Source organism: Mus musculus, chromosome 6 (assembly GCF_000001635.26).
Source record: "Mus musculus strain C57BL/6J chromosome 6, GRCm38.p6 C57BL/6J".
NCBI classification, from domain to species: Eukaryota; Metazoa; Chordata; class Mammalia; order Rodentia; family Muridae; genus Mus; species Mus musculus.
Window position 1 is genome coordinate 69,522,876 of NC_000072.6, and position 13,636 is coordinate 69,536,511.

Genomic DNA, 13,636 nt, shown 5'->3' on the forward strand with positions numbered 1-13,636 from the left:
AAATTTACCATTGACAAAAAAAAAAAAAAAAAAAAAAAACTCCAGCAAAACTGCAGTATTCTGGTCTGGCTTAAAACTCTTGGGCACAGCCCAGTTAAGTTTCTAAAATAACGAGCCTATATCTGTGCCCAGCCCTGCCCAGGCTCTCATGATTTGCATGTGTCCACTGCACTCACTCAGAACTTCTTTTTTTATTAGAATTTTTTTTAATTAGATATTTTCATCATTTACATTTCAAATGCTATCCACCTTCCCAGTTTCCTCTCAAAAATTCCCCTATACCCTCCTGCCACCCTGCTTCCCAATCCACCCATTCCTGCAACCTGGCCCTGGCATTCTCTTGTACAATCTTCGCAAGAACAAGGGCCTCTCCTCCCATTGATGGCCGACCAGGCCATCCTCTGCTACATATGCAACTAGAGACACAAACTCTGGGGGCTACTGGTTAGTTCATATTTTTTCCCACCTATAGGGTTGCAGATCCCTTCAGCTCCTTGTGGATTTTCTCTAGCTCCTTCATTGGGGGCCCTGTGCTCCATCCAATACATGACTGTAAGCATCCAATTCTGTATTTTCCAGGCATTGGTATAACCTCACAAGACACAGTAATATCATTCAGAACTTCTTAATAGTCTGGTCACACCCTGTCTAGGAGTCAGTCAATGTCAGGTCACAGCACAGACATGATGTCTCCCTCTCAGCTTCTGCTGATCTTACTATTCTGATTCCAGGGTAAGGAAGGATGTCAAGGGAAGTCATTTGACCCTTTGTAATCAGTGCTAACTGGAATTTCAGAGAAGTCAGTTCTATCATGATTAACCATATATATTGTTTGTATGTTTCCAATGACAGGCCTGGTATGTGACATCAGCATGACACAATCACCATCCTTGTCTGCATCTCTAGGAGACAGAGTCATCCTTACCTGCAGGCCATATAAGGGTATTAATGATTGGTTAGCCTGATGTCAGTAGAAACTACGGAATGTTCATAAACTTCTAATATACCATCCTATCAGTGTGGAATGAGGAGTTTCTTCAAGGATCAGTGGCAGTGGTTTTGGGAAAGATTTTACTTTTACCATTAGCAACCTGTAGCCTGAAGATATAGCTACTTATTACTGTCAACAGTATTTTAGTATTTTGTTTTGTTGTCTACCACAATGAAACAAGCCATGACATAAACTACCAAAGAATGCAGCAGAATTCCCAGCTGCCTATCTTGTTTCCACCTACTAATATTATTTCTCAGATACAGTCAGGCTATGAAAGTTACTGTGCACTTAGTGTTCAGAGGCACACACAATCTTCTTTGACCATTAGTTTCTCTTTTTCTTCTTTAGTACCTGCAGCACAGTTGTGACAGAATTTCACAGGATGTGTTTAAGGTGATAAATTAAACATGATACATGATAATACATTTAATACAATTCATATGCCCAAGTACAATGCAAGGGAATGCCAGTGCCAGGAAGCAGGAATGGGTGGGTTGGGGAGCAAGGCAGGGGGAGGATATAGGGGACTTTGGGGATAGCATTTGAAATGTAAATGACTAAAATATATAATTTAATAAAGCAGAAAAAAGATAATACTTTTAAGATGATTCTAACTGACTATATCAATTGTGTTTAGTTTATAAGAGTACAAAAAATTGAAAAGATATCAACCATTTCCAAAAAATATTCAAAAATATTCTTTATTTTTTATTGGAAATTTTCTTTATTTACATTTCAAATGTTATCCCATTTCTCGGTGTTCCCCAACCCAAAAAACCCTATCACACCCCTCCCCTTGATTCTATGAGGGGGTGCCCCTACCCACTAACCCACTCCTTCCTCCCAGCCCTCACATTCTCATATATTGGGGCATCGATTCATCACAGGATCAAGGGCCTCTTATCACATTGATGTCCAACAAGACCATCCTTTGCTACATATAAAACGGGAGTCATGGGTCACATCATGTGTACTCATTGGTTGGTGGTTTAGACCCTGGGAGTTCTGGATTGTTGATATTGTTTTTCCTCCAATGGGGTTGCAAACCCCTTGAGCTCCTTCAGAACTTTAACTCCTCCAATGGGAAAATGTGCTCAGTCCAATGCTTGGCTGTGAGCATCTACCTCTGTATTTTTCAGGCTCTGGCAGAACCTCTCAGTAGATTGCTATATTGGGCTCCCGTCAGTATGCACTTCCTGGCATCCACAGTAGTGTCTGGGTTTGGTGTCTGCATATGGGATGGATCTCCAGGTGGGGAAGTCTCTGGATGGCCTTTCTTTCAGTCTCTGATACACACTTGGTCTCTGTATTTGCTCCTGTACTTTGTTACCCCTTCTAAGAAGGACTGAAGCACCCACACTTTGGCCTTCCTTCTTCCTGATCTTCATGTGGCCTGTGAATTGTATTTTGGGTATTCTGAGCTTTTGGCCTAAAACCCATTTATGAGTGAGTACATACTGTGTTTGTTCCTTTGTTCCTGATGCTGGTCCTTCTTTCCTCAGACTTCCCCATTTCCATTCCTACAGTTCTTTCAGACATTATCAATTATGAATCAGGGATATGACAGTGGGATGGCAACCCCAACACTAATTTATTCTTTTTTTTTTTAAAAAACTTATTATCTATTTTATTTAGATGTAAATATATATATATATATATATATATATATATATATATATATATATATATATATATATATAAATTTATAGGTATTCATTTTCTTTTTTTTTCTTTTTTTTTAAATTTATTTATTTTTTCCATTTTTATTAGGTATTTAGCTCATTTACATTTCCAATGCTATACCAAAATTCCCCCATACCTACCCACCCCCACTCCCCTACCCTCCCACTCCCCCTTTTTGGCCCTGGCGTTCCCCTGTACTGGGGCATATAAAGTTTGCGTGTCCAATGGGCCTCTCTTTCCAGTGATGGCCGACTAGGCCATCTTTTGAAACATATGCAGCTAGAGTCAAGAGCTCCAGGGTACTGGTTAGTTCATAATGTTGTTCCACCTATAGGGTTGCAGATCCCTTTAGCTCCTTGGGTACTTTCTCTAGCTCCTCCATTGGGAGCCCTGTGATCCATCCATTAGCTGACTGTGAGCATCCACTTCTGTGTTTGCTAGGCCCCAGCATAGTCTCACAAGAGACAGCTACATCTGGGTCCTTTCCATAAAATCTTGCTAGTATATGCAATGGTGTCAGCGTTTGGATGCTGATTATGGGGTGGATGCCTGGATATGGCAGTCTCTACATGGTCCATGCTTTCATCTCATCTCCAAACTTTGTCTTTGTAACTCCTTCCATGGGTGTTTTGTTCCCAATTCTAAGGAGGGGGGTAGTGTCCACACTTCAGTCTTCATTCTTCTTGAGTTTCATGTGTTTAGCAAATTGTATTTTATATCTTGGGTATCCTAGGTTTGGGGCTAATATCCACTTATCAGTGAGTACATATTGTGTGAGTTCCTTTGTGAATGTGTTACTTCACTCAGGATGATGCCCTCCAGGTCCATCCATTTGCCTAGGAATTTCATAAATTCATTCTTTTTGGTATTCATTTTCTATCTTGACTCATGATTATATACTATTCCACTTAATTCTGTTACTAATTTATTCTTAAAGTACTCCATAGAATCATTTTACACCCTTCTGGTTTTTCCCCTTATTAATTTGTACTGGATACAAGCTTCCTAAAGTGGTTTTATTTTATATTAAGAATTTGCTGAATCTTTACATATGGAATAGTTCCTAGAATATGGATAGGATATTGGAAAGTCCTGTAATTCCAAAACGAGGAAGCACAAAATCAACACTCACTATATTCCTATGCCCTATATCTCTGCATAAAAATTCTCTTATTCTTGCTTTATTATAATACTTACAACTATCCACACTATTTTTTGCTGCAGACCCTCTGGGTCCCTGTGTCTGCTTGGAACGAGAACTCTTCAGCAGGTGGGCAAAGAGTCGGATGGGGTGACAAACAGACAAACACGCAAGGGTGGTGTTGGATCTGAATGTAATGTTCCAGTCGAGCCTCAGACTTTTATAATACAGAGTAAATTGCAAATCATAACAGAATAAGGCACATTGAATTTTTCCAGGTGCAAAAGGAGTGACTTCAAAAGGAACCAGATAAATGTTTAACACTAGAGATTAGCACAGATGCAAGGGGAGTGACTTCAAAGGGAATTTGTAGGGACCAGATAAATGTTTACACTAGAGATTAGCACCTTCTGCCAGAGTGCCCTGGCATCTCTCCCTTTTTAATTTTTAATAGTTTATCTTTATTTCTCAGCCGAAGTTCCAGGATGTCCCGCGTCGTCGTAGCTACAGATGTCAGGAGCACTCTAAAGATGAGTGGAAACACAATGATTACTAATAAAGTAATGCCAAAAATAATAACAAGTAGCATTATATATTGAACCCAATCCAGGGGGTTCATTGCACTTAAGCTTTTTTTTTTTTTTCAAATCTCTAGCCAATTCATCAATGTTCCAAGTGTCCAGATGGCTATTAGTAATATCTGAAATTTTTACTGTCACATGAATCATTCTGGGAGCTATCACACTCTTGTAGCATTCTGTGGAAAGAACAGAAATATTGCCCCCTTTCCCCATATTAAGTATCTGAACAGGATCATGCCATGTGCCAATAAGTGGATCCCTTCATCTCATGAGTATATTTGATTGTAGGGTGCCATAGACACTCAGAGAGATTTTTGGCATTTAGATTAAGAAGATATAGATTTAAAGTTCCACATATTTTTATTTTTCTAAAATCAAAAATGAGTATCCATTTGAAATAATTGATTAAGTATAAGTCCTCGAGATTTAACACCAATATGTGGAACAGGTAGAAACTGAGGACACTGAGAGCAAATCTTTGCAATATGACCTGCACATTTATTTATTTATTTATTTAAAATACCAAATCATTATCTTAAGCCATTACTGTTTTGATGATGTAAAGAATGAGATTATATGGCCAATTATTTTTGTATAAGATCTATAATTTACCTGGGATAGAAATCTAACGTGGCAATGCTTTAAGAGGTCTTTTCCAGGCAATCTTCAACATTTTAAAACACCATCTACAGCACATATTTTAATTATCTGTGCTGAAGCAGGCAGAAACTTAAAATTTAACCTTTAGCTGTTCTAAGTCATGAGAAATATCAGTATCTTTCCAAATCTCCTGTAAATGTGTTTTCGTCTTAAGCCACTCAGTAGTTGTATTATAAGGTAGGGGAGTGACACAAATTTACTGGAAAGAAGCATGACATTTAGTAGCTAACCTGGTCTTGATATTAGCAATATCTTGCCCTATGTCCAGCACGACTTCTTCTAGGGCATTAACCTTTGATTTCAGTTTTTTATCTATAAAATACAACTCTGACAAGGCTACAGAGATATTCTTATGCATGTCATTAACAAAATGAACGGTTTGTTGAACTAAAGCTGTGGTGAATAATGTAAAGGAAGTTAAAATTGCAATTAAAGCAGCAATTCACAAGATCAGTGCTGCTACAAATCTCTTAGGTCTAATAAGTTCGTTTAGTCTTTTTAAAGTTTGCAATTTAGAATTTTTAAACCAAGGATCATTTTTCAACTCTACAGGCAGCAAAGCATAAGCAGATATTTTTAACAAAATCATAACAGTAGATTCCTTATTTAAATTAGGATCTACACAGTTAGTTAAAAGACAGGAATTAAGCATCTTGGCCCTCCTGTAATGAGGACAGATTCTAGAGGAGCAATTTAACTGTCTGTCCATGCCTCTGAATTTGGACAATCTTTCTTAAGATGACTTATACCTTAAACATTTTCTTTTATGACCTTTTATGGTCCTGCAAGGCCACAGCCATTGTCAAACAGATTGTGTGAGGGTCTAATTTCTGCACAAAGACAAATAAATCTAGTTAACTCTGCCTTGCCTTGTATGACTGAATGGTCCAAGTGAGCAGCATTAGCATTCTTATAAGATGATTTCTCTTGTAACAATCTTAATTATGGGTGAGTTAAAAATCTTAAGCTTTTGATCAAACTGCAAACTGCAGTCAATGGGACACTGGCAATTTTAATCATAATGTTTAAGTTTCTGTTGCACTATTAGAATATATCTATAACTTTTGGTAAGTAAGACCCAATTTTAAACAATTTATTTTCCTTAAAATCAATACTAAAAACATCACTACCATGTTACAAAATTTGACTGTCAATTCATTAATGTATGACAGTTTAAATTTTTTTTTCCATTTTTTATTAGGTATTTCGCTCATTTACATTTGCAATGCTATACCAAAAGTCCCCCATAGCCACCCACCCCCTCTCCCCTACCCACCCACTCCCCTTTTATGGCCCTGGCGTTCCCCTGTTCTGGGGCATATAAAGTTTGCGTGTCCAATGGGCCTCTCTTTCCAGTGATGGCCGACTAGGCCATCTTTTGATACATATGCAGCTAATGTCAAGAGCTCCGGGGTACTGGTTAGTTCATAATGTTGTTCCACCTATAGGATTGCAGATCCCTTTAGCTTCTTTGGTACTTTCTCAAGCTCCTTCATTGGGGGCCATGTGATCCATCCAATAGCCGACTGTGAGCATCCACTTCTATGTTTGCTAGTCCCAGGCATACTCTGACAAGAGACAGCTATATCAGGGTCCTTTCAGCATAATCTTGCTAGTGTATGCAATGGTGTCAGCATTTGGGAGCTGATTATGGGATGGATCCCCGGATATGGTAGTGTCTACATGGTCCATCCTTTTATCTCAGCTCCAAACTTTGTCTCTGTAACTCCTTCCAAGGGTGTTTTGTTCCCACTTCTAAGGAGGGGCATAGTGTTCACACTTCAGTCTTCATTTTTCTTGAGTTTCATGTGTTTAGGAAATTGTATCTTATATCTTGGGTATCTTAGGTTTTGGGCTAATATCCACTTATCAGTGAGTACATATTGTGTGAGTTCCTTTGTGAATGTGTTACCACACTAAGGATGATGCCCTCCAGGTCCATCCATTTGGCTAGGAATTTCATAAATTCATTCTTTTTAATAGCTGAGTAGTACTCCATTGTGTAGATGTACCACATTTTCTGTATCCATTCCTCGACAGTTTAAATTTTAATGTTCCATTAAAGAGACATTGTTTTAAAATTTTATCTCTATAAGTCTACCTTTTAGGATAAGAATTACACAAAATGTTATCTCAATTTAGAAGTATCTTTAGAGGACTAGTTCTCTGAGCTGGTTTATGCCAGGTGCTTTTGTTTGAAAATGACTCTATCTGTGAGCTACTACTTTTAAGCTAACTTTGTAACCAGTGTTACATCTTTTTAATCATACCCAAATAACTTATAAGCCAATTCTCTATGACTAAGATATGCAGATCATATTTATACCTTTAAGACCAATCAAAAACCAAATGAAGTGGCTACATGAATCTTATAAATTTAGATCAATCAAAGAATTTTAGCTTTTATAGCTATACTTATAAGATTAAAAAAGCAATTTGTTATTTGCTAAACACAATAATCACAAACTTGCAGAAAAAGTTTTAGGAAAAAACAACCATTAGCTTATTTGCCTTAGAACTAAGAGGTTGCAGATTCCTTTTCTTTAAAAACAAGTTTTTTAGTAGTACCTTTATTGGTGTGCTTGATTTTTGGCTAAAGTGAAGGCTCACTCTCAGCCTCCTTTGTGCAAACTGAGAGTGAATCAGCAGGTAAAGTTTTAACCATTTATTTTTGTTTTATTTTTTTCAACATGAAACATAAAACAGTCATTCAGACAACGACACAATCATCCAGACAACAAAACAAAAGACATACATGAATTGACATGATTGGTGCACCAAACGTTAGACAATTTAAAGAGGGTAGAGAATTTCTCCTGTAGGGGCCAGAGAGAATAAAGCAGGGCGTCCCCTGATTTCTCTCTGTCCCTGGGAGAATTTTAAAATCCATTTTCTTTTATCCCTTCTTTTCTTTCCTGCTTGTAAGAGGCAGCTTGCCAAACCAAGATTAAAATCCAAAATTTTCTAACAGCTTCTGGCAAGCATCCAAACTTCTAATTTATTTAATCTGAGGGCAAATTTTTGAGAAAACACACAATCTCTATACACTATGTCTCAAATAGCCTAAAAGTTTACCATGCTGAATCTTTTTGAAGCCATCATCAGTCCACACTTAGTCATATATTTTGTAGCTATCCGCAAAAACGCTATTTTCTGCAACCAACAAAAATACCATTTACTGAATGAATTATATATGTTTTAGGAGATGACTTAACTTTCAATAAAGCCTTTTCTACGAATTTTTAGCACAATGTAGGATTGGGAAATTGTAAATAAGGTAACAGTAAGAAGTGACCTATATTTTGACTTTTTTGAAGTCTCTTTTTATACTTTGACCATAATTTAACCATAACTTTAAATTTTACCTAAAGTATCAGAATCTACAACTTGAAGATTTTTCTTATAACTGGAGCTGTGTCCTATAATGATCTCCACAGTTTCTGAACGGGGCTAAGAGACTGCCCCTTTAGTTTTTTGCCTTACCTGCTTTTTTAGTGAGTGGAGTACCATCCTTGTGAAAATTTGATTTACAATCATTTCTCCAATGCCTTCCTTTGCCACATCGTGGGCAGGGAACCGAAGGAACATTTTTCTTATTTCCTGAGAGATTCTTACAATCTTTTCTCAGGTGTCCCGGTTTTTTACAACCAAAACATGTAATTCCACATGTAGCACCGAATTTCTTTTCTTTTCTTTTTTTTTTTAATTAGGTATTTTGCTTGTTTACATTTTCAATGCTATCCCAAAGATCCCCCATACCCACCCCCCCAGTCCCCTACCCACCCACTGCCCCTTTTTGGCCTGGCGTTCCCCTGTACTGGGGCATATAAAGTTTGCAAGTCCAATGGACCTCTCTTTGCAGTGATGACCGACTAGGCCATCTTTTGATAAATATGCAGCTAAAGACAAGAGTTCCCGGGTACTGGTTAGTTCATATTGTTGTTCCCCCTATAGGGTTGCAGTTCCCTTTAGCTCCTTGGGTAATTTCTCTAGCTCCTCCATTGGGGGCTGTGTGACCCATCCAATAGCTGACTGTGATCATCCACTTCCTTGTTTGCTAGGCCCCCGCATAGTCTCACAAGAGACAGCTATATCTGGGTCCTTTCAGCAAAATCTTGCTAGTGTATGCAATGGTGTCAGCATTTGGAAGCTGATTATGGAAAGGATCCCTGCATATGGCAAGCACTAGTTGGTCCATCCTTTTGTCACACTTCCAAATTTTGTCTCTGTAACTCCTTCTATGGGTGTTTTGTTCCCATTTCTAAGAAAGGGTAAAGTGTTCACACTTTGGTCTTCATTCTTCTTGAATTTCATGCGTTTGGCAAGTTGTATCTTATATCTTGGATATCCTAAGTTTCTGGGCTAATATCCACTTATCAGTGAGTACATATTGTGCGAGTTCATTTGTGATTGGGTTACTTCACACAGGATGATACCCTCCAGGTCCATCCATTTACCTAGGAATTTCATAAATTCATTCTTTTTAATAGCTGAGTAGTATTCCATTGTGTAAATATACCACATTTTTTGTACCCATTCCTCTGTTGAGGAGCATCTGGGTTCTTTCCAGCTTCTGGCTATTATTATTAGGATGCTATGAACATAGTGGAGCATGTGTCCTTCTTACCGGTTGGGACATCTTCTGGATATATGCCCAGGAGAGGTATTGCGAGACCCTCTGGTAGTACTATGTTCAATTTTCTGAGGAAACACCAGACTGATTTCCAGAGTGGTTGTACAAGCTTGCAATAGCACCAAAAATGGAGGAGTGGTCCTCTTTCTCCACATCCTCGCCAGCATCTGCTGTCACCTGAGTTTTTGATCTTAGCCATTCTGACTAAAGTGAAGTGGAATCTCAGTGTTGTTTTGATTTGCATTTCCCTGATGATTAAGGATGTTGAACATTTTTTCAGGTGCTTCTCTGCCATTCGGTATTCCTCTGGTGAGAATTCTTTGTTCAGCTCTGAGCCCCATTTTTAATGGGGTTATTCGATTTTCTGGAGTCCACCTTCTTGAGTTCTTTATATATATTGGATATTAGTCCCCTATCCGATTTGGGATAGGTAAGATCCTTTCCCAATCTGTTGGTGGCCTTTTTGTCTTATTGAGGGTGTCTTTTGCTTTGCAGAAGTTTTGCAATTTTATGAGGTCCCATTTATCGATTCTTGATCTTACAGCACAAGCCATTGCTGTTCTATTCAGGAATTTTTCCCCTGTACCCATATCTTCGAGGCTTTTCCCTACTTTCTCCTCTATAAGTTTCAGTGTCTCTGGTTTTATGTGGAGTTCCTTAATCCACTTAGATTTGACCTTAGTACAAGGAGATAGAAATGGATCAGTTTGAATTCTTCTACATGATAACCCAGCACCATTTGTTGAAAATGCTGTCTTTCTTCCACTGGATGGTAATAGCTCCCTTGTCAAAGATGAAGTGACCATAGGTGTGTGGATTCATCTCTGGGTCTTCAATTCTGTTCCATTGGTCTACTTGTCTGTCACTATACCAGTACCATGCAGTTTTGACCACAATTGCTCTGTAGTACAGTTTTAGGTCAGGCATGGTGATTCCACCAGAGGTTTTTTTATCCTTGAGAAGAGTTTTTGCTATCCTAGGTTTTTTGTTATTCCAGATGAATCTGCCGATTGCCCTTTATAATTTGTTGAAGAATTGAGTTGGAATTTTGATGGGGATTGCATTGAATCTGTAGATTGCTTTTGCAAGATGGCCATTTTTACAATGTTGATCCTGCCAATCCATGAGCATGGGAGATCTTTCCATCTTCTGAGATCTTCTTTAATTTCTTTCTTTAGAGACTTGAAGTAATTATCATACAGATCCTTCACTTCCTTAGTTAGAGCCACGCCAAGGTATTTTATATTATTTGTGACTATTGAGAAAGGTGTTGTTTCACTAATTTCTTTCTCAGCCTGTTTATCCTTTGTGTACAGAAAGGCCATTGACTTGTTTGAGTTAATTTTATATCCAGCTACTTTACTGAAGCTGTTTATCAGGCTTAGGAGTTCTCTGGTGGAATTTTTAGGGTCACTAATATATATTATCATATCATCTGCAAAAAGTGATATTTTGACTTCTTCCTTTCCAATATGTATCCCCTTGATCTCCTTTTGTTGTCTGATTGCTCTGGCTAGGACTTCAAGTAAAATGTTGAATAGGTAGGGCGAGAGTGGACAGCCTTGTCTAGTCCCTGATTTTAGTGGGATTGCTTCCAGCTTCTCACCATTTACTTTGATGTTGGCTATTGGTTTGCTGAAGATTGCTTTTATCATGTTTAGGCATGGGCCTTGAATTCCTGATCTTTCCAAGACTTTTATCATGAATGGGTGTTGGATCTTGTCAAATGATTTTTCTGCATCTAACGAGATGATCATGTGTTTTTTGTCTTTGAGTTTGTTTATATACTGGATTACGTTGATGGATTTCCGTATATTGAACCATCCCTGCATCCCTGGGATGAAACCTACTTGGTCAGGATGGATGATTGTTTTGATGTGTTCTTGGATTCAGTTAGCAAGAACTTTATTGAGGATTTTTGCATCGATATTCATAATGGAAATTGGTCTGAAGTTCTCTATCTTTGTTGGGTCTTTTTGTGGTTTAGGTATCAGAGTAATTGTGGCTTCATAGAATGAGTAGGGTAGAGTGCCTTCCGTTTCTATTTTGTGGAATAGTTTGTGAAGAACTGGAATTAGGTCTTTGAAGGTCTGATAGAACTCTGCACTAAACCCTTCTGGTCCTGGGCTTTTATTGGCTGGGAGACTATTAATGACTGCTTCTATTTATTCAGGGGATATAGGACTGTTGAGATCATGAATCTGATCTTGATTTAGCTTTGGTACCTGGTATCTGTCTAGAAACTTGTCCATTTCATCCAGGTTTTCCAGTTTTGTTGAGTATAGCCTTTTGTAGAAGGATCTGATGGTGTTTTGGATTTCTTCAGGATCTGTTGTTATGTCTCCCTTTTCATTTCTGATTTTGTTAATTAGGATGCTTTCCCTGTGCCCTCTAGTGAGTCTGGCTAAGGGTTTATCTATCTTGTTGGTTTTTTCAAAGAACCAGCTCGTTGATTGGTTGATTCTTTGAACAGTTCTTCTTGTTTCCACTTGGTTGATTTCACCCCTGAGTTTGATTATTTCCTGCCTTCTACTCCTCTTGGGTGAATTTGCTTCCTTTTCTTCTAGACCTTTTAGGTGTGTTGTCAAGCTGCTAATGTGTGCTCTCTCTAATTTCTTTTTGGAGGCACTCAGAGCTATGAGTTTTCCTCTTAGGAATGCTTTCATTGTGTCCCATAAGTTTGGGTATGTTGTGGCTTCATTTTCATTAAACTCCAAAAAGTCCTTAATTTCTTTCTTTATTCCTTCCTTGACCAAGGTATCATTGAGAAGAGTGTTGTTCAGTTTCCACGTGAATGTTGGCTTTCTATTATTTATTTTGTTATTGAAGATCAGCCTTCATCCATGGTGATCTGATAGGATGCATGGGACAAATTCAATATTTTTGTATATGTTGAGGCTTGTTTTGTGACCAATTATGTGGTCAATTTTAGAGAAGGTACCATGAGGTGCTGAGAAGAAGGTATATCCTTTTGTTTTAGGATAAAATGTTCTGTAGATATCTGTTAAGTCCATTTGTTTCATTACTTCTGTTAGTTTCACTGTGTCCCTGTTTAGTTTCTGTTTCCATGATCTGTCCGTTGGTGAAAGTGGTGTGTTGAAGTCTCCCACTATTATTGTGTGAGGTGCAATGTGTGCTTTGAGATTTACTAAAGTTTCTTTAATGAATGTGGCTGCCCTTGTATTTGGAGCATAGATATTCTGAATTGAGAGTTCCTCTTGGAGGATTTTACCTTTGATGAGTATGAAGTGCCCCTCCTTGTCTTTTTTGATGACTTTGGGTTGGAAGTCAATCTTATCAGATATTAGGATGGCTACTCCAGCTTGTTTCTTCATACCATTTGCTTGGAAAACTGTTTTCCAGCCTTTCATTCTGAGGTAGTGTCTATCTTTTTCTCTGAGATGAGTTTCCTGTAAGCAGCAAAATGTTGGGTCTTGTTTGTGTAGCCAGTTTGTTAGTCTATGTCTTTTTATTGGGGAGTTTAGTCCATTGATATTAAGAGATATTAAGGAAAAGTAATTGTTGCTTCCTGTTATTTTTGTTGTTAAAGTTGGCATTCTGTTCTTGTGGCTGTCTTCTTTTAGGTTTGTTGAGGGATTATCTTCTTGTTTTTTCTAGGGTGTGGTTCCCATCCTTGTATTGTTTTTTTCTGTTATTATCCTTTGAAGGGCTGGGTTCGTGGAGAGATAATGGGTGAATTTAGTTTTGTCGTGGAATACTTTGGTTTCTCCATCTATGATAATTGAGAGTTTGGCTGGGTATAGTAGCCTGGGCTGGAATTTGTGTTCTCTTAGTGTCTGTATAACATCTGTCCAGGCTCTTCTGGCTTTCATAGTCTCTGGTGAAAAATCTGGTGTAATTCTGATAGGCTTGACTTTATATGTTACTTGACCTTTTTCCCTTACTGCTTTTAGTATTCTATCTTTATTTAGTGCATTTGATGT

The 13,636-nt window shown here is 38.0% G+C and overlaps 1 pseudogene and 1 further gene; both read left to right on the forward strand.

The window, feature by feature from the left end:
- Igk (immunoglobulin kappa chain complex) overlaps positions 1 to 13,636 on the forward strand; it is a 3,171,119-nt gene that overhangs the window by 1,967,240 nt on the left and 1,190,243 nt on the right.
- On the forward strand, positions 864 to 1,141 carry Igkv13-57-2 (immunoglobulin kappa variable 13-57-2; annotated as a pseudogene). The gene is given in 1 exon segment: positions 864 to 1,141. A coding segment is annotated over 1 exon segment (278 nt).